Genomic DNA, 22,126 nt, shown 5'->3' with positions numbered 1-22,126 from the left:
CTCTTTCTTTTTTTAGAAAATGTAGCCTGAATACAGCATGGAGAAGCATTATATTGCGTGAGTGTACTTGCCTTTATCATCCTTTGAAATATTTCTCCTAAGTCTTATTCCAAAACTGAAAATTACCGCACATATAAGTGAGTTTATGCATATTATATTGTAATTAAGACTTGAATGAATGCTTGATTGTTGGAACCAAATACTTCAGTGGTAACCGATCAGCCAACTATTCTGACAGGTCCTCTGAGCAGTGTCTTATGCTAGTTAGACTTTAAGTTTTCCAAAGTTTTAAACCTCAAAGCAGGGCTCTTTTGCTCAGTGGACTTTTTTCTGGTATAGACTCAGTTTTCCCTACTGACTAATTATGAATATATTAGATATGACCTCCAAGGTTCACAATAAAGCATAGGGGTTAACATTAGAAATTGTCAAAATATGTGGCATATTCTGAGTCAGGCACGCCTGCTTTCCAGGCTATTAAATGCAGGATAAATAACAGATTATTCAATTAGCGATAAAGTGTGTCAACATATTTGCAGTTTGTTGAATAATGTCATTGCTCCTTCTGCATGGCCTTCATAGCTCTTCTACACAAACAAAACACCAAACTGGACGATAATTCAAGCTATTTATTTCCAAAACAGCAAGAAAACTGTTGATGAAATCAACTGCAGTACAGACTGACAACATATATACCGGTATTTGTCTGAGGGGATCATGACAGAATAATGCTCCTATCTGCTTAGCTGAGGATACTCCATATGAACACTGATGCATGGTAATGCTCTGTAATACCACAGGGGAGAAGAGAAATGTGCTGGAATATGCTTAAGTGGACAGGTTCTTGTACCCATCACAGAAAGCACTGGAGAAGTGAAAAGCAGTCCCAAGAAAGACATGTCCATCTTTGCAGTAGGTTGATGTCATAAGCCACTACAACACTGTATATGATTTTGGCCGTTAGGGGAATCTGGTAGTAGGTGACTTGCCAATACTGCCATTAGTAATATTTACCACTCAAACAAAGCTGATGAACACCTGTTTTCTTCTCAAAAGACTATAGTTAGTCTGTCACAACTGATGGGCACTACTGCCTCAGTTTTCTAATTGAGGGTGTCCTTAACTTGTTTTGAATAGTATACTATTGCTAATGTCCAACAATGAACATATATGTATAGCTCATACCTGACCATATCAGTTCCACTACAGTATGTTAGCACCTGCAAACAAACACCAGTTTTGCCAAATCCATTTCCTGAGTATTGACATAAATTCATAAGCAAACATCCATTACAGAGGCTCTTTGTGTGGACATGTGTGTTCCTAAGGCCATAACCAGTATAGGACTAAGTTACCTTGATAAACTAAAAAGTTCCAGTCAAATGAAGAAATAACATCTGAAGTGCTTCCTCCTCTGAGTCTCCTGTATAATAATTAGGTATTAATTGGCTCAAAATATAAGTCAGTGAAACAAGTAGTTCATTAAACAATAAATACTAACTTTATCAAGATGCTCCTAAAGGAACCATGAGGCAATATTTTTCTTATTGCAGATAACAGCCTGTCCTGAATGGCAGAACAGAAAGAAGAGCACAACACAATCTTAAATATTACCATTATATTATCAAACTTACTTAATTCCTAGTTACAGGTTTGGTTGAAATTACATTTAATATGTTTGATATGAAGATATGTATGGCTGAGGCAAATTTACACTAACAGACATTAAATACTGAGAATTTACATATATATTTTCTGTAAGTCTGGTTTCCCAATTTTTCATTCCAGGCCAGTATTTTTTTTCTCATTTAGGTATTCAACATGTTCAACATATAAAATCATGGATGTCAAAGGATAAATTTTCCCTTTAACTTTAAACACAAAAAAAACTTTAAATACTATTATTATTGAACATTATTGATTACAAATAATGACTTTTCACATTCCATATAATTTGCAAGTCTAACCATGATGTTTGTAATTTATCAATACCATCACTCCACAATGTAACAAGCAGACTCAGTGAAGTGATTATAGATACCAATAACATAACACAATAAGCCCTAACATCACCAAGGGTTGGATTAATAGTGCATGTGATCACTTAGCATAGAAACTTCAAGTCTTTTCACAAAACAAACACCCTCTTTCCTTCAGGACCAGTCAAATACATAGTGACTCTGTTGTATTTCGGCTTTAATTCATTCAAAGATGAACATTAACAGATGATTATGATGATACAAAGCTGTATGTTAATTTATTGCAAGTACAAAAAGATTGATCACAACACAGAAATCATCTTGTTTTGCTTGGGAGAGACATTTTGCACGAAGAAACACAAAGATATTATTTCTGGCCTATCAGCCTCATGCTACATGAAGAATGTAACTGTGAAATGTAACTGCTTGACAACAACAAACCAGTAAGCTTCTTAGCAAATAATAGGAAACCAATTCTAGAAATGATTTTTAGAAAACTGACAATGGTGGGTTTGGTTATATGCAGCTTGGAACACTATTTCAGTTGTATCATATTCAACAACCAGACCACTAAAATAATGCACCTATATTCAATCCCACCTGAAGCTGGTCATAAAGTGTTAGAAATCACAACTGATAATCAGATTCTTGTTATGAATATAACAGAAGCACTTTGAACATGCCATGCAACAAAATTTAATGATCCATTTTGCTGTTTACAAAAGTGATAATTTCATGCAAGATAAATATCCATAGCTGTAAAATTATGTTTTTTCCAAGAACCTTGACCCTCAGTTTCATATCATGTTTCCACATCACAACCCTGTTTGAGTGGAGTAACATCACTTTCTAAGACATTGACACAGAATCTTGTCCCCAATATACCATGAAACATTATAATGGATTTTGACTAAAAACAAGCTGTTGCAGTAAATCATAACACATTAAGCTTGAGTACAGGAAAACATTTTGATTATAAGATCTGACACATGGGAAAATGTCCCACATATGACAAATGCTGATGTTACAGATAGCTTTGGCAATCTTTCAACATACTCTGTAGGTCTCGGGTATCAGTAATAGTAACAACTTGTAGCATATGACTTGTTGTAATAAAACAGATTGTAATAACTTTGGTTCAAAATCTATCTGGGTTTGTTACTGAATTCTCAACTGAAACACTAATCAGTTCCCTCAGATTTCTCAGAAACAAGGTCATCAACAATCAAAGGGATGTCAGACTGAGCTGGACACTGATCTAAGCAATTTCACTGGTTGAGATCCTGTGACTTCTAGTATTAAATGGTACAAGTCCTATGTCTTATAACTCAGCAAGAACTAGTTGAATGGGATTCAAAATTGTTACAACTGAGGAGTTTTTGACTTTGCAACTGTGTTGCATGCTACAAGTTGTTACTACAAGTAGCACTATGAGAACGCACTTTAACATCTACAAATACCGACATCATACTCTGAGGCTGAGCATCCCAGATACAGCCACGTACACATCTCTTCAATTCTTAATGTTCATTCTCAAAGTGATATTTACACCCAGAAGAAATAACTTCTTTCTTCAAACTGTAAACTATTCAGCTGTAACCTTTGTAAACAATTACTTGTAACCTTCAAATACAATGAAACCTTGTTTGCCCAAGCTCTTGTTCATCATCATTTTGTTATCAAGTCTTCTGTAATGTGAGACATGACAGTCCTAGTGTATCTCAATAACCGGATATCAAGTTAAAATAGCTGTTTACAAGGTTTTACTGTTCACTTGGTGGCTAACAGGCAAAAGTAAAAGTGAAGTGAATAGAAAATCAGCATTTCTTGAAGTGTGGGATTCAAACCACAAATATATTGAACAGCAACAGAAACCCAAGTTTTAAAAAAATGAAACTTCATAAAGAATGCATTTATGTTTATGTCTTCTATTTGAAGACTTGACAAAAAACAGTTGTGCTTCTCTTGCTGTTTAGTATATATAAACTAACCATACAATATTGGCAAAATGTCTTTGAAACTTGTGTAATAAACCTGACATAAAAGTGAAATTAAAGGAATGAAAAAAGACATAAGCACAGATTGGGTGTTCCAAGTGTAACCTCTGTTTATCTGGAAGAGTACAATTGTCAACCAACACATTTTCACATACATAACAAATAACTTACTCCTTTAACAACTCTGCTGGATGAAATACTCATAACTTTTCTCTAAGCCTATCCTTGAAACTATCCGTTTTCGTTCCATGTAAATCCTTCCTTCACTACAGGCTGAGTCATTCATGTTGGTAAAGTATAAGTGATGGAAATTGTTAACTCTAATGATGCTTTGCCTCCAACAAACATACAGTTCTATTTTCTCTTTTGGGGCATCACAATATCACAGTCAAATGTTTGACCTTTGTCAATCCTATCCTTAAAATCAAGTTACAATGTTTGAAACTTATGTTAAAATTGTCTTACAGGGCTTAAACAGAAGCAACAGAGCAGAGCTTGATTAATATGTACATTTTTAATTTTTCATCCAAATATATGATACTGTGAAATAAAAAAAATGTACAGTTGTGCCAGATGTATATAAATATATACATGCAAAGATCATTTATTAACCTGCACAGGTAAAAAAAATCTTTTTTTTTCCCCCTTGGTAGTATGGTTACCAAGGTAATCATTATGATTCAGAGTGAATTTATTAACTAATACACAAAATCAGTACCTATCATAGTCCACTGAATACCACTATTTCAAAGTCATGTGGTGGCATATCCCTTTTTCCTTATTTTCACAACAAAGAAATCCTCTTAAAGCACTGTCTTTCTTTTATTTAAACCACATCATCTTTGTTGTAGAAGCCTATCAATGGCTGCATTCACATCACCAAGGGTAGCCGTCAATGCTGAAATGTACAAAACAATCAGTCAGGGTTTGAGATCAGTTCAGTTATGAGTGAGTCAGTGAGGTTTACACTGCTTTCATCAATATTCCAGCAATATGATGCCAGGGTTGTCAACAGAAATAGTCTTCACTCATTGTATTCCTTTGAGGAATCAACTCAAGGTCTTTAACCACTAGGCCACCACATCATCCCTGTTCAACCTGGAGTACTTTGTATTCCTGAATGTTCTAAAGATTTTAGTCAAATTTGGCAAAAACATACATCTTATCAAATGATGACAAAATCATGATGGTGTGCTATGCAATTTGTCTCAATAAAATCAGTGAAACTGCCTTTCAACATTTCCATAGAGTTCGATATTTTTTTGGTTATTGTTCGCAATAATCCAGCTATATGGCTGCAGTCTGTAAATATTCGAGTCTGTATCTTACACTCCGGTGATCAACAGCATGAGCATCGATCTACACAACTGGGATCATATGTGTCAGCAAGCATGGCCACCTGATTACACGCATGGGTCTAAAGATGAATTCTAACCCCGATCTTCATGGGTAACGTCCATATAGCAAAAGGATGGGGGGAGGGGTAATATCTACAACTTTTATTTTCTTTTTCTCTTGGCATATGAGTTGATAAGCCTATCTCTCAAACTGTTCTTACTATACAAACCATCAGGTTACTCACCTCGTATGTTTGCTTCTCTATCTACAAAGCCCATGGATGTTAACTGTTCTAGCTGGGATGCATACCTCAGATCTGGGGGTTGGTTCTACAGGAAGAAAAAGACGCAAGAATAAGTTCAACTGCAGACATCTTTAAAATCACAAGTCTTCAGTGACTGATACCACATAAGTGTTAAGGAGAGAGTTTGGTTTTATGTTGCTTTGAGCAATACTCTCTTGCAGTATCACTGAGGAAGAGTATCACCCAATACTGGATACTGCAGTGTCATGTCTACGTCCTATCCCAGATAGCTGTGTCATGTCCATATACCACCCCCTACAGCTGTGTCATGTCCATATACCACCCCCTACAGCTGTGCCATGTCCATATACCACCCCTACAGCTGTGCCATGTCCATATACCACCCCTACAGCTGTGTCATGTCCATATACCACCCCCTACAGCTGTCATGTCCATATACCACCCCCTACAGCTGTGCCATGTCCATATACCACCCCCTACAGCTGTGCCATGTCCATATACCACCCCTACAGCTGTGTCATGTCCATATACCACCCCCTACAGCTGTGCCATGTCCATATACCACCCCCTACAGCTGTGTCATGTCCATATACCACCCCCTACAGCTGTGTCATGTTCACATACCACCCCCTACAGCTGTGTCATGTTCACATACCACCCCCTAAAGCTGTATCATGTTCAAATACTATCCCCTACAGCTGTGTCATGTCCATGTACCGCCCCTGCAGCTGTGTCACAACCGCATACTAACCTCTACAGCTGTCATGTCCACATACCACCCCTACAGCTATGTCATGTTCATCTACCACCCCTACAACTGTGACATTTCCATGTACCACCCCTTCAGCTGTGTCATGTCCATACACCAAACCCTACAGCTGTGTCATGTCTATATTCCAACTGTGCCTTTAGGATACTGCATCATATGTTAGGTTTGGGTTTATTCCCATATCTTCATTAACTATTCCAATGTGTGCATTCTATTCTCATACAAAGGAAAAAAAACATTTGATTATTTCAATATTGAACTGTGCCCAAATTTAGGGATAAATGTCTTCCAATTCAATGTTAACAAGGCCAAAACTGACTTTTCATTCACTAATTTTGTCCTGGAATCTCAATAGATTCATGAATACTGGAGGTGAATTCAGCGATAAGTTAAAGCGACAGTCACATGTGGCACCTACCATCTGACCCCCAACCATCATCTGCATCATTTGAGCCATCATATTATTAAACTGGTCTGGGTTTCCTGGGTCTGGCGCTGTCCCTGTTCCTGCCCCTATGGGTGAAGCGGGAGATGTAGTGGTCCCCGCTGTTGTTGTTGCCGTGGTGGGGGAGGTAGGGGAGGTGGTGCTGGCTGTACTTGTGGTAGGGGTACTGACACCTGCTAGGTTCGGCATACCAATGAGTCTGAAATATGAGGGAATGTTCTTCAAGCTGCAGATATGTTCAATAAAAATAGGACAGACAATAATGTACAACATTATTAGCAAAATGTTTATCCTAACACCAACTAAATTTGAGGCAATCCTACTGACTTTCATGCAACATATTTGGAAGAAAAAAGATCCCACATAATCAGCATGCTGTCTGATAAAGAAGTTAACAAAATGGGATGTCCATTCTCTATACCTTAATACCATGTCTCATGTGCATAGACAGGTGCTCATCATGTCCATCACATTCTTGTCTTTTCCAAATTACAGGTGAAACAGATTGCCATCATATAACTAACACACTGTTGAGTGTGGCATCTTTCAACAAGACAATAATGCAGTATGGCAGATCCCCAAGGTGTTCCCATACTCTCAAAATCTAAATTTAGTTAATCCAACAGCCATCAGTTACCTCCCTCTTCAATGCACCACTTTAGTTATCTCCTTACCATATGTAAAGTTATCTTAGCCTATCCTACACCCTTCAGTGATCTCACTCTTTAATGCACCTCTTCAGTGATGTCTCTTACATTACAGTCATCTACCAATTACTATACCAATATTTATCTCCCCTAACCATAACCCTTTCAGTCATCTCCTTCTTCCCTACATAACTACAGTTATCTCCCCTATCCAACAGACCCTATAACTAAGAGTTATCTCCCTCCACCCCAAACTCCTACAGTTATCTCCCCTACCCTGGGAATGCACCCGGTGACTCATGCTGTAGCTGCTGCAAACCCTGCTGGATCTGCATGATGGCAGCCATTGCCCGTGGATTGGTCATCATTGTCTGCATCTCTGGATTCTGCATCTGAAACGTCAAACAACAAACTGCCACTGCAAACCTGACTAGTGAAGGAGCAGAATGTCAACATTAACCATGTGCCCTGCACAATGGGTACACACAGGTGAAAGAACCAACCAAAAGAATGGCTAGTGACCAGTGAGTTCTTTTTCAAAAGTATGTGGTCAACAGATTATTCCTTAGAGAATCCACCCCTGCTTTGATGCTCATGATGTTGATGGATTGTCTGGTCCAGACTTGATCTACGGACTGCTGCCATACTGCATGAACTCACACTCTACTCCTGCCATGCTAAATGTATTACAGGCTCTAACCGATTTGTACACTCGTTTAATACCTCACATTTCTCCTTTGTGACATTTCACTTTGTTCAAATAATGCACAGATTTCTTGTGGAACCTGATACATTATTTTTTCCATGTTTAGCTTGACTGTAACTGTAGTCTAATGTAACATGATCTCATACATTTGTACTAAGGGCTTCACACCTCTAATGCTGTTGTTCAGTAAGTCATTTGTCTTAACTATACCTGAGTAAGAAGTTGTGGAAGGTACATTCTAAAATGTTCTTGTAACTGGGGGTTGCCTTGAAACATTGGGTTGCTTCCAATAATCTGAAAATGTATTCAGAAATATAAGCGTTTCATAGCAATTGAAGCAAACACTTATATACTGTAACATTACTCATCAATATTTAGTACAGATGCAACATCATTAGAAATAACGTTTTTTAAAAGAAATTCAGCAGTTTCTACAGGCAATCCAATTTTAAACACAGAACAAGTCTGCCAACAAATATGGAGTGTTCAAAATGTCAGCAAAATGAATACCTGTTGAGCTAATTCAGGGTTCGTGGACATTGTCTGCAGCATGGCCTGCATGTACGGAGCCTGCATCATGTTCTGCATCAGTTGAGGGTTCTGGGACATCTGGGACATCAGACTCTGCATACCAGGTGTGTTAAACATACCTGCAGAATGCACACGATGGTAACAGTGCATCGAGGAGCTATACCATATTTCAGGCGGATATACAGCCTGTTAGTTTGATAGATTAGCAGAAAGCACATGCCAGGCTTAGACACCTAACAACAATTTTGTGAAACTCATGAGCGTATGGGTGTGCCAACATACCCAGCAACTTCAGGAATGAGGAAAACTCCAGCAGCAAACTATTTCACTTTGCTCATGGTTTATCACCTTACCGTGATGGTTAGGATTTAACAGAACTGCTTACAGTATTAATCATTTACTTGTCTGGTCCAGCACTTGATAAATACAGCAAGCACATATAACAGGGGTATTGCTGAATGTGGCACTGAACAACACGCACACGCACACGCACACACATACACCAAAGTCTCACCAAAAGGTCCAGTAGATCCTCCAGTGTCTCCTGCTGTAGAAGAGGATGAAGTTGTGGTTGCTGATGTTGTTGTACTTGTTGTTCCTGTTGTCCCTGTAGTGGAGCTGGTATTCGATCCACCTGCAGCCCATGGGTTGGGAAGAGGAGCAGTGTTTTCACGTCCCTGTTGCTGTTCTCCACCTCCTGCCACAATAACATCACTCAATAATGATCCAGCATGAAATCTGCATGACACACAGTAAAGTTCAGTAATTCCAATATTACATTATTTCCTAATCCCTGTCAGATCTCCTCTAGAAATATTCACTGATCAGAAAAGCACCGTTATGCAATGATTTCAACAATGTCCAATATTTAACAATATTAAACTAAGATGTCTATTCATGTTACATTATTTTCTCACCACTTCAGTACTAAATCAGTTTAAAACAGAGACAATGCCAAGTGAATTGCTGCAGCTACCCAACCACTGACCATTGTTGACCAAGCCCGAGAAAGGATTGTTTCCAAATCCCTCCTGAGCTGCATTCATCATAGGTTCCTGGATATCTCGATACATTCTTTGTAAGGCATTAAAACCTCCAGGAATACTCTGAAATACAAAACATAAACATTTTAACAGTCAGTCAGTGCAAAGTAGTCTCTCAGTCAGGAATGTTCAACCAGTTTATGGAAAGCTCATGTATGCCGAAACAAATAAATCCTGGCTCTATTACCTGATATACATACTTTGTTGGATTTCCCCATTGTGAAAGTAAGGTGGTGAGTCTAGACATTAGTTATTTGCACATGAACTCCAATGGACATCTGTATTTTGCAAGACTTGTGAATTCATGGCAGAAACTACAATCATGAAATAATACTGAAGTGAGCTATTACACTCTTGTTTTGATTGTGGTTTAACACTGCCCTAAGCAACTCTTCTACCATGACACAGCTGTCTATGATAAGTCCATGTCTTGGTCAGACAATCCAAAAACTGGTACACTGAGCATCATCCCTACCACATTCTGTAGCCCTGTGCCTTATAGCCATGTTCCAGGACAGAAAAGAAAAGATACAGAAAAGAGTGTTCGTGTGGTTTTATGTCACTGCAATATACAGTAAAAACCTGGCACTGACCTCAAGGTTACTCATGGCTCTATCCTGAGTTCTCATTAACTCCTGCAACATCGCTGGGTTTCTTGCCAACTCCATCGTCTGCAACAACATCATATTACACACTTGGTGACAACAATAACTTCACAAATATGCCAAAAATGTTTGTTGGACTATTCACATATTATATACAAGCATCATAGTTGTTTACAGTTTTCCAGGTCATTCTGACACAATACACTAATTACAAGAACAAACTTCAACTCCACCTACCTGTCGCATTAGTTCCGGGTTGTTCAACATGTGGGTTATCTCAGGATTACGCTGCAATTAAAGTGACAATAACTGAGAGTGAAATACACTTAAACTTTGACCCAAATAATGTCATGTAAGCTGAAGATCCATTACATGACATGCATCTTATAAAATACTTTATGACACCTAGTAACTGGTGTTATATGTACAAAAAGTGACAGACTTCCTTTCGTCAATTCTTTCCAGAGGGCTGAAAAATACAGGTACAAAATACAGGCAATGATAAAGTGGTGCAACTGTATGCATTATCACAAATGAAAGGCCCTGAAAATGTGAACTCCATTTCAACTACCTCTCACACAGAATGACACAAACTGAAAACTCCAGCACAGGCGATTCACGAAAGCATTTTCACTATAGATGACATAGCCAGAAGCTACAATGGACATCGCTACTTACAGACATTGACCAAAGAAATACAGAGAGAAACTGGTAAACTTTTGTTTACAGAAAGGAGACAACCATGAATTGGATGCATCCATGACCTGCATATCCCCTGGGAAAATAACATTCTTCCACAACTGAGAGAGTAAGTTTAGCTTAATGTTGCACTCAGCAATATTCCAGCTATATGGTGGCAATCTGCACATAATCAAGTCTGGACCAGACAATCAAGTGATCAACAGCATGAACTTCAATTTACATATTTGGGGTACGCTGACGTGTCAACCAAATCAGCAGGCCTGACCACCTGATCCCGTTTGTCACCTCTACGACAAACATGGTTACTGAAAGTCAATTCTAACCCGCATGACCACAGGTCTCCCTGAAATTGTTTGGCATACCTCCATCAGTTCCCTCATCTGAGGATTGTTTGTAATGAGTTGCCTCATCACATCAGGGTTGGACATCATCTGCTGTACAAACGGGTTCTCCATCATCTGGCGGAGCATATCGGGGTTGCTCAAAAGCTGCAATAAACACATCAAGACATTTACAGGGAAATTCTACAGGCCAATATCTGAGCTCAGCTCATTCACAAGACAGATCAATTTGTTTTCGACTGAGGAAATCTGTTCTTTTCTTCATCATTTTGAACAGAATCTGTAATACAGACAAGTTAAAAGTAGGATGGTATGCAAAAATGGTAATTGTGATTTACACTGTAGTGATAGCCTTAGGTCAACAGTAGCACTGTCCTCACCTCGGTCTGCATTCTCTGCTGCATCTCCATGAAGTTTGCAGACCCCATCCCCAAGTTGCCCAGGCCGGCCAGACCTCCCAGACCACCAAGTCCCAGGGGGCTTGCAGACACATTGGGTTGACTCGGGGGAGGCTGTGGGTGAAAAAATATAGGACACTTTTTACTATAGGCCAAAGAACATCTCATAAGGGCACTGTACACAAGTCTAAGACATTACTGTCTTCTTCATTTTTGGTTGATGTTTTGCAAGGGTTTGGGATTTTAGTGCATTTTCCTCTGTCCTCACATATACACACACACTCGAGAAATGTATCCTACTTTAGGTATGGCAAAAGGCATATCATTCTTATATGAAAGGTCTAAACAAAGGCATTTGGATGAGATCAAATCTGCAAACTGAACGAGAAGCTTTGATATCAGGATGACCAGGAAAAAATGGACACAATGCTCTCAACCCACGCATGAATCAGCCAAAACAAACCTATTGTTCATGTTGAATTTAAAGAAGTCTGTATCTAATAAGGATGCATACCAGCAACCCAGGCGATAATGTATACATAGTTTTGAAAAGATGTCAGCCTACTCAGGTATGGGTTTATCCACTCTATAAGAGTTGCTACAATAACAACAGTACCTGTGATGTTGTAGTAGCTGCTGGCCGAGAAGATGAGGACTCGTTATTCTGTAACAGTTGGAACAGACATAATACTCAGACCAAAAACATATTAGTTGGGTGGATAATGAAACAGTGACATCAATTAACATTCTTCATCAGAAGAGGCAAAATCATCGATTAAGTTTTCAGGTTCAGTTGACATGGTTGGGGGAGAAAATCTGTGCAGTTAACAAAAAGCATAAGAGAGATGGTACTGGTAACATCACTTTCAAGATGAATGATCTAGGATATCTATTGCAGAAGAATGGTGATTTAACACCTGGCAGATAAACAGATATAACAGAAGCAGCTGCAGAAAAATGTCGTTTTCTGAATAAACTTGATATTTTATACTTCACATGATTCATGTTTATTTGCCTCTCTCCCCACCCTATGTGAAGGTAGTGGAAAACTTGAAATCCCTTGACGTTCCCTTCTTCCACTGTCACTGTCATAGTGGTAATGGAGAGAGTAGACTTGTGGTGTCATGGCTTGAATCTGTCTCAACACTTTCATGTTACATGATTCTTCTTCCCTGGAATGTAGAACTTGAGTCTGACTTCATCAATAATCTTCCCATAATGTGCTACCATTTTGTGTAGGCCATGCCCGTTGCTCCAGAAACATTTCAATCACCTGAATATACATGAAGACAGATAGAGAGGTAGTATGAACAGGTACATACTTCATCGGTAATGAAGATGTTGGCACCAGAATCACTTCATCTTCAGATCGTTAACACTGTAAGTTGTGAGCGAGTTCTCATCCATGTGAAGTCTATTTAGAGCTGGCTGGCTGTTGCAGCAGAAACTGCCATCTGTTGCTGTAATTCTCCAAATAAACATCAATAAATCTGCTGTTAGAAGACCTCATGCCCCGTGATGACAATCCAATGCCACTGTAGACTGCTATCTGGGTTGTAAATATCGCCTTTCCAATGACAGAAGGGTTATTTACATCTGTAGATGACTTCCTGAAACGAGAACACTAGTCGCTTTCTGTACAGGGCTTTGTCCTTCAAAGACCAATCAGATTCCAGGTGTGACATCACCGGAGTTGCAGCCAAATGATCATTGTGAAATCTTGTGCAGTCAGTGATTCCCTCACTAGTATGCAGGCTTGCTGCAGAGATACACGATTTAGCATGTGTATAGATGAGTGATTGGAAGGGGTTGAAACCTTCCAAAACTTAATACTGGATTGACTGTCCTCCTAGATATTGTGTTGGTATTCTTCGACTGAAAAGTATACCGTCATTATCTTATACAGATGTTGCACAGCAATTCCCATACTTTCCCACGTTGGTACAGGTTGACTGTATTAACCGTGTTCCTTGAAGTGTTGAAATAATCTTGTTGAATTCCTTGCTGCTGGTGCACGACAACCTAATGTTAGTGCCAGATGCTTTTGAGATGAATTGCTGACCCTTACTCAAAGTAAGTAGAGCAGATAAAATGATCTGATCTCCTTCGAAGTTGGAAATTTCTGGCATTAAACAACAAATGTTGATATGCTGCTTCCACATGTGTCAGTCTAGTAGAATAGTTCCCATTCCCCAAATGCTTTTGTGCATGCATGCGCACATGCTCCTGTGAAGGATGAAGATCCATATTTCAAGCCATAGTGTCCTGATGAAGCATGCAGGGAACCCTCCCTGCTGAAATGCTGAAGGTGTTTGAGTGCAGTCTCCAAGTCAGTTGAAAAGTAAATCTCTGAATGTTGAAGGACTGGATGTGATGATGCTGATGCTGATGCTGATGCTGATGCTGATGCTGATGCTGATGCTGATGCTGATGCTGATGCTTCAACGCAGTATGGGAAATCGTAGATAAGTTGTCCAGTACAGTAGATATCAGCATTATCGTAGGGAATGTCAAGATTGTAGGTGAGGGCATCACAGGACTCCTTTGATGGTAATGTGAGGTCTAGTCCAATCGTAATTCAAGATGTAACCTCTGAGTCTGAGAAGATGACTTCTTTTTCCCTCTGATGTAAGTCAGGGACGCTCAAATGAGTCATCTCTATTCTTCCAAGAATGCATTCGCATGTTGTCTGAAAGTGTGTGCTGAACGTCGTCCTTGCATTGGTGGAGTGGTTGCCATTCCAAGCAGACCTGCATGTGGAGACCACATCCAACGAAGATGGAGAACGATGATGGTCTGTGACGATCAGGGGATGTACTCGGTGTATGCTTGTTGTTGTAGCAGGATATGTGCTTGCGTGCTAAGCCGTGTCAAGATGATACAGCTGATGGTGAAGATCTTCGTGAATGGAAGCGTTCACACACTATACATCTACTTCATCTGAAGGACTTGTTGAATTGTCACGCAAGGTGACTGTAATAGCTGTTGATGACTGATGATGTCCAATTCCAAATGCCGCAGTGGCTGTAGATTTGCAGAAGCATCCGATGTGTTGGGTGTAGATGTTGTCGATGTCTGTGCTGAAAGTACACTCTCGGAAGGTTGCAGTGTCATTGTAAATGCAGTAGATGAAAGTCTAGCAGATGCTGCATGTTGCGCTGATTCCCTGAAGCCCTGTACCTCAGGTAGTAGGAGTCATTGTCGGGTGATGGAGGAGAGGGTGCCAAACAGGGCTGGTCATGTGACCAATGTGGAGGGAAATGGGGAGGCTTCCTGAGTGAGAATGTATGTCTGCTTCAAAAGAAGCACAAGTAAAAATGATACCCTTTGGAACTCTGGTACACAACTCACCCTGTTAGCTGACTTGACAACGAGATGCACAGTGAGTCCATCCTTGATGCCATGATGTGTCAGTGTCTCATTCTCTTTCAGAATCTTGCCAGCAAATATCAGACATAGCTGCTCAACTGGGGCGCCAAATTCTTTTGACACCTTTTCCCTCAGCTGAAATGGATCATAGTATAACATAACAATACTGATCAAACCATTAGAAACTTGAGATTCATAAGGTTTTGAATGTTTTCCATACTTTAAATTTGTCACAGCAAAATGCAAATAATCCTGCCCCTACCATAATCTCAACTTTTAAAAATGTTGTCCCCAACATGCCTGGAAGGTGAAATCATGCTCAGATTTACTACAGCCATTCTTTCATATCAACACAATATAACACAATAACAGCGATAACAGTGCCTGTTTTGCATATCATGGCATGATATATATTGAAATGATATGATGCCGTAATAGCAGGACTGAGATGAACAAGAATCATATAATATATATATATATACACCATGATTCAAATTCAATAAATGGAAAATGCTGGGGATAATAATCACATTTGTTGCAGACACATTTTTGAATATCAAGCTTTGACCAAGGCCAAATATAATTCTGGGAATATCATGATATTAGATGGTGATGGTGTTTCAGTTCTCATTTCAAGTGAATGTTATGGAATTTATGATGTTTTGGACAGTGTTTCAGTTTTAATGTTCCAAGTTCACATAATACAACAGGGAGTAAAGCAAAAGGGTAACAGATTTTAACTGTTGTGGTTTGCTGTGAGAGGTCCCGAAAAACAATGACTTAAATTGTTATCATCCAGGGTTAAAAGTATTGTCCAACCATATCACACCATGGAATATGTCACAACTAAGAAGTACAATACTTTTCAACAAATTGCTAACATTTCATCCATGTACCCTCCGAAATCATTTCTTGCCACTGCCTGTACTTTTTACCTTCATCTTCCTTAAGACATGAAAACCATATACACTAAAACAACAAACATGACAAAGGGCAATTTACAATAATGAAAATATATCGGCATTCAGAACAAGTGCCATTCAGACTATAAATCTGAAATCCCTTTGGCATGACAGTCATTGCAGAGTACAATATATTTCTGACTTGACTGACAGGATAGCCTTAGGCTAGAAAGTGTTTAAGCTTATGGAACTAGTATCTGCATAAATTATAAACAAGTGCACATTAATACGTATTTGTAACTAAACCAGTCTCAAGTCAAGACTGACAAATCTACAACAGTTTATTTCACATTCACTCGCAATGGTAAATTTCACTAGTAAGATCAATCATTGCAACTTTGGCAAAAACATGATTAAGAGATATAGAACACATATGTACTCCCATCAAAAGTTTAGAGTCACAAGTGTAATACTAGCCATTTACTTCAGTCAACTGTTCTAAACTAGATGTTGAAAAGATTTTTGTCAATTCAAGTTCAATAAATAATGAAACTCAGTGAAACTTGGTGAATTCTTAACAAAGCTTTTCATTAAAACACAGCTGTCCACTTGCCCAAAATCTGTACATGCTTATCGTCAACTTGATGCATGATCCTCATGCAATTTAACTGCACAAGGTTTGCAGTTGGTTCCCGCAAGTTAGTGGAGAAATTTATCCTCATGTAACCACAAGTATAGAAAAACAGAACATAAAATGAAATGCTTTAAGTGAGTCTCAACTTTTCATGGGCAGTATCGTACACATTTGATCCAAATTCAGTCTTTAAAGTTTGAAGGAAAAAACCCTTTAAAACATTTAGACAGAGGTAACACTTTGTCCATGAACACAATGTATGACATAGTAAACATGGTGAAACTGGAACATGTTTGCACACACATAGCTCATTGTTCATTAATAATTATCTCATGCTTCAAAAATGAAACAGTAATAGAAAAGTACTTGTTTTGCTTATTTGAAGCATGACATATACTCACAAGATGTTACCACACTCAAATCAATGTTTGTTCATGACCTCAACATTAACCATATTAGAATCTTAGATGAATAGAATAATTACAATTATACTTGACAAAATAAGCTAGGGACATTGGTATTTTTATGCTTGATATTTTATCAGTGTGTCAGTGAGTAGATAGATCATTATTCATAATTTCACTGGTCCCAGTATATATGCAATGGGCTGGAAATCATGTTTGAGACAAGAGATATGTTGTGACAAACCAACCTGTTTATGTTCAAGAAAACCCAAACACTTGATCTCACCTGAAAGGTATCTGTTTAACCACAGCTAAAAGATATCTCTTATCATTAAATAAATCCAAAACCAGTTACAGCTAACAGATAAACTGGTTTTGGTACTGCAGCAAACAGATGTAAGCCATCCAAATTTTGGTATGAATCATTTACGTTAAGGTATGACTATGAATCATCCAAATTTGGGTCTAAATTATCCATTTACTGGTCGACCATTAAAGCTCAAAAACTGGTCCAAATATGTTAGGTCAATTTTGTATCTTCAGGGGTATGGGGCATTTGTTATCCTGTTAATAACTCATAATCAAAAGTAACTGTGCCCAATTAATGAACATGACCAAAATATGACATATGTATAAATCATATTTTGATTTGCACACCACAAACACAATCTCTGGTACACTTAAATCAAAAGTAGCAAACTTAACTGAGCACTCTAAGCTTAAGGACTGTGAAGGGTGTTCATTGGAAAAGGGGACATAAACAAGTTCTTGATTGGAAGGGATTGAGCATCCTTCATTCCTTGACAGAATTATCCCTCATAATGGAAAAAAAACCACCTTATCAGTGGAATGTGTAAGTTTCACCAGTCACTTAAATCAACATTATGAGAAAATATTAAAAATCATACAGTCCTTATGATTCTCAAAGTATCCACCATGATCTTAGTAATTCTCACATATTTTCATGGTCCTTACTTCAGCGTTTCGTAATTGATACCACACTGAAATTGTCTACACTCAGATGAAAGACTTCCAGGCAAGACGACCTAAAACATCCTACCATACAGACAACGTGTTTGTCAATGCCAGAGTTCGGTCACGCTTATCAAAAAAGGCATGACTTTGAACGTCAATTTGATCAACATTATCAAGCAACTCAGTGAAAAAGATGATATTTTCGATGCATATTCGGGGCACCTGTTACCACGATATGCGAGAGATATGGGTCACATGAAATCAACGTGTTAGATCACACAATTACTTAGTATACCTCCTTCACTGTAGAATCCGCTGATAGTTTTATATCATGTTTTTCTTTCGGTGTTTTGACGGTAACTGTGATCAAAGATCCAGAATTTTCCGTACTCTCCGCCATGATTGTTCTTTTTAGTCGGGAACTCTGGGAACGACTGACGGATATCCGGTAACTGTAGGGACCAATCCTTGTTTTGAATTTTCCTGAACATTTAATCAAATTATAACTACTATATAATTTTCTGATTTATATAGGGGTGTTTAAACCCATATTGCTGTGATCTGCAGTATGTCACCCGTCAGTAATTTGATGGATCTAAAGAAAATGCATATCTCGTTCTCCATTACTTGCATATATGATAGGGATTAGTTCTTTGGGGAGTAGTATGAAATCACAAGCTCACAACGCTTCTGACTTCCTTTTCACACTGGCCGGCTTTGACTTAGAAGCGTGGTGAGTTAGTGAACATGTCGAGTTGTTTATTTTCACTTCCACCTTAAAATTGTTGTATATATTTTGGGTGTTGGTTCTCTCATATGCATCTTGTCTGATCCGTGCGTTGATAATCGTATTAAATGGTTGTATAAACAAATTCAGTTCTCTCATTAGAACATGTCGACGTGGCGAATAGCCAATACTGGTGACAGGTCAGAGTTGAATTTTGTGACCATCATACGTCACACATGATGATTAAAGTAAAAGTGACCGTAAAAGTCACTTGGTTATTATTTGCATTTAAATCGTGCACTCTAAATCACCTACTTACCTTATGATATGTCTATGATGTGATTATTTGTTGTAACAGATTGGTTGGAAATCGGAGATACCTCAACAGTGTTATCATGCTTATACTGTATGTTGTACGTAGTTTTATGGTCGAATACTGGAATTTTCTGTTCATGAGTGGGTTATGAGTGTGAATTCATAATATAGTCTGATTATGTGTTTAAATATACCTGCATGGAGGTGGGTTTTTTTCAATTTAAGCAAAGGTTGATTACATCTCGTGCTTTCTTTCATTTGAGACTTGATTAAAAACAGAAACATGCGTTACTAATTTCCAACCTTTTATAGGCATTATGAAGTTACATCTATAAATATGTTTCAGTACAGCTGTATGTGGTGGCTGGACATAATTAATATCCGCGTTACCAACTTTACCTTAGATGTGAAATTGTTATCCATGCCAATGCATAATAGTGATACAAAAACATACCATCATCTTTCATAACCAACTTTAATGTTACAGACACTTAACTATGAAATCCATGTAATCTGGAATCATCCAAGGCTATTGTTACTAAGGTGGTCATCTTCCTGTTGCCCAAGGCCATTTCATTAGCAGCAATAAAAATGGTCTAACCAATAGGGTTTAAAGTAAATGGCCCCCAGGTACCACCTGTCATCTAGGTTACATAATCAGCCGTTAGCTTTGATGGGTTTTTTGCTATATATTTATGGACACCCTGGTCGAACCTTTCCTGTATCAGTAGTTGTTTGTTTGAGTGTGGACGTTTTGGCTTGTTTAGCACACATACACCATATTGACAGTTTTTTGTTTTTCCAGATGAATCTGTTGGTAGCTGCCGTGATTTTGGCTGTAAGCCTGTTTGTGGTGTGTCCAGCAGAAGATGCTGGGGAGGCCAGGTTACTGGCATCGAAGAACATTCTGAACCAGTACCTAGTAGAAGGCAAAGATTTGACAGTAGAATATAGAATATTTAATGTTGGAGGAAGGTGAGAATTTTATTTGTATGTTTTCACTGTGTATTGCTGACTCTTTACCATGTAGGAATTTTGTGTTTTGCTTTTATAAATGTATAAAGATGTGATAATAAACAGTGCAAGTTGTTGTTTTTTAACACTTGTTTCCTTTTTCAGTGCAGCTTTAGGTGTTCAACTAAAAGATGATAGCTTTCCGGAAGCTGATTTTGAAGTTGTGAATGGAAACTTACAAGTTCAGTGGGACAGAATAGCTCCGTATCCTTTTTATCTATTTTTGTATGATATTAAATGAGTTTTTTTTATTATATCTTTTGTTTCTGTGATGATGTCTCATTGAAAAAAAACCCCATACATGAATTGTATAACATTTGTAATCCTGAATCAAAGTGAAATAGTGTAGACCTATGAAAATCACTGTCATTAATAGGAAAATGCAAGCAACTAACATTTTTGTTAATCAGGCTTTTTAATTTGTGGAATTGTTTTTTGAAACTTGGAAATATTCATTGCTATGTCATATGTGAACAGTGTTGTTACAACATTTTCCTGTTTATATTTTACCTTAACCCATGTCAGCAACTCCAACGTGACCCATGCTGTCATTTTAAGGCCAACAAAATCTGGCTATTTCAACTTCACCTCAGCTGAAGTGAACTACAAGGCTTCAGAGGAAGCCACAGAGACACAGGTAAAATAGACACATGTTATTGTTTCCTGAAACTTAAGCTCACTGATAAAGCTACCTTGGCCCAAGATTTGTTTAGGATAATGCTTTGTCATGGTATAGTTTACTATGTTTGCTGGGTGCCATTATTTTGCTTACATTAGTTCTACATTTCTATCCTGACATAAAAGTTAAAGACTGGAATTGTTGTTGAATTAGTTCTAATGTACATTAAGATCACAAAGAAGGGGGTCATGAAAGCAGAAAAAAAGCCACAGTGAACAAACAAGACAACAGGCAGCTGCACTCATTGTACTCTTTGATATACAAATATGTAATAAGAGAAAGAAGCATTTAACTTCAGACACAAATAAGATACATGGAGGGATAAATATCTAACTTATGACTGCATGTGACTTGTTCATGTTGACAGTTTGGTTACACCAGTGCCCCTGGAGAAGGTGGTATTGTCAACAAAAAGGACTTTGAAAGGCGCTTCTCCCCACATGTGGTGAGTACACACAGATGAATCTGTACCTGCTCAACATTTCTCCCAAATCGGCATGCCATTAAATACTTTCAAACTAGATTTGGAATTTAAATATGTATGATCAAAATCCTGATGTACTGTGGTAAATGGAGCATCTGTAGCTTATACAATACTGATATGAAAGAATAAGTTAGTCATTTTTTCATAAACGAGTGTGCGTTACAGGTAAGTCCATCAAATACACATGTTAAGTAGTGGTCTGTATCTTCCTCAAAGCTCCTTCCATATTAGTCTGATTACCAATCAATCAAAACATAGACTCTGATACAAGAAAACAGTTGTATCACCACAATGCTATAGAGACTTCTGAACAATATCATTGCTAGTGGTGCCTGATGAAATCTGTATAAATACTATTACATGTCCACAATGAGTTACAACTACAAGTGTGTGCCATGTTTCAGCTGGACTGGCTGGTGTTTGCTGTGATGACTCTGCCCTCACTTGGAATTCCCTACCTCCTGTGGTACAGCAGCAAGAGTAAATACGACACTCCAAAACCTAAGAAGAATTAACATTCTATGCAATCTTTAGTCACTCATGCATCACATTATTTTGTCTTTTTTTAAAATAAAAATTTACAAACTTACTTCCATGTATTGGAGTTTTGTGTGCACATGGTGCTGAAGATTTTGGAAAGAACCGCAGCCTATAATGACACAAAGAGCCTGTTATTGTAACCCATCTCTCCTCTCCTCTACTAGACCTTGTGTTACTAATTGGTAATGTCCATGAGAGTTTCTGTCATTTCTTTTGAAATCTGAAGGGGTTGGTTAGCAGGAAGATCTAGTCCCTGAATTATGCATCTTCAGACATTTATATGCCCAAGTATCATGCAAGTTGATATCAACAAAGTA

General features: G+C 38.2%; 2 protein-coding genes across 2 annotated transcripts; one reads left to right on the top strand and one right to left on the bottom strand.

Annotated features, from left to right (window-relative positions):
* Positions 1-614: 614 nt before the first annotated feature.
* Positions 615-18,480, bottom strand: LOC137277711 (ubiquilin-1-like). The gene is made up of 15 exons (XM_067809600.1): positions 18,346-18,480; positions 15,118-15,270; positions 12,383-12,430; positions 11,749-11,880; positions 11,390-11,515; positions 10,563-10,613; positions 10,314-10,391; positions 9,666-9,783; positions 9,192-9,374; positions 8,657-8,796; positions 8,357-8,440; positions 7,717-7,832; positions 6,767-6,992; positions 5,559-5,643; positions 615-4,874 (listed from the first exon to the last, which is right to left on the bottom strand). Exons 1-15 carry the CDS (start codon positions 18,448-18,450, stop codon positions 4,813-4,815), a joined length of 1,707 nt encoding a protein of 568 aa, XP_067665701.1. The 5' UTR covers positions 18,451-18,480; the 3' UTR covers positions 615-4,812.
* On the top strand, positions 18,480-21,858 carry LOC137277712 (translocon-associated protein subunit beta-like). The gene is made up of 6 exons (XM_067809601.1): positions 18,480-18,783; positions 19,898-20,067; positions 20,212-20,310; positions 20,632-20,743; positions 21,153-21,230; positions 21,674-21,858. The coding sequence occupies exons 2-6, from the start codon at positions 19,898-19,900 to the stop codon at positions 21,782-21,784; spliced, it is 570 nt and encodes a 189-aa protein (XP_067665702.1). The 5' UTR covers positions 18,480-18,783; the 3' UTR covers positions 21,785-21,858.
* The last annotated feature ends 268 nt before the right edge of the window (positions 21,859-22,126 follow it).

Source organism: Haliotis asinina, chromosome 3 (genome assembly GCF_037392515.1).
Source record: "Haliotis asinina isolate JCU_RB_2024 chromosome 3, JCU_Hal_asi_v2, whole genome shotgun sequence".
NCBI lineage: Eukaryota > Metazoa > Mollusca > Gastropoda > Lepetellida > Haliotidae > Haliotis > Haliotis asinina.
The sequence above is the reverse complement of the archived record's forward strand: the minus strand, read 5'-3'. Positions and strand labels throughout refer to the sequence as shown.

Coding starts and splice junctions, on each gene's coding strand:
- LOC137277711 (XM_067809600.1), bottom strand. CDS start 18,450: ATGGCGGAGAGTACGGAAAATTCTGGATCTTTGATCACAGTTACCGTC. Junction 8,797..9,191: donor AGGATCTACTGGACCTTTTG/GTGAGACTTTGG, acceptor TGCATTCTGCAG/GTATGTTTAACACACCTGGT. Junction 4,875..5,558: donor TAGAGAAGCAAACATACGAG/GTGAGTAACCTG, acceptor TGTACATTTCAG/CATTGACGGCTACCCTTGGT.
- LOC137277712 (XM_067809601.1), top strand. CDS start 19,898: ATGAATCTGTTGGTAGCTGCCGTGATTTTGGCTGTAAGCCTGTTTGTG. Junction 20,744..21,152: donor AGGAAGCCACAGAGACACAG/GTAAAATAGACA, acceptor TCATGTTGACAG/TTTGGTTACACCAGTGCCCC. Junction 21,231..21,673: donor GGCGCTTCTCCCCACATGTG/GTGAGTACACAC, acceptor GCCATGTTTCAG/CTGGACTGGCTGGTGTTTGC.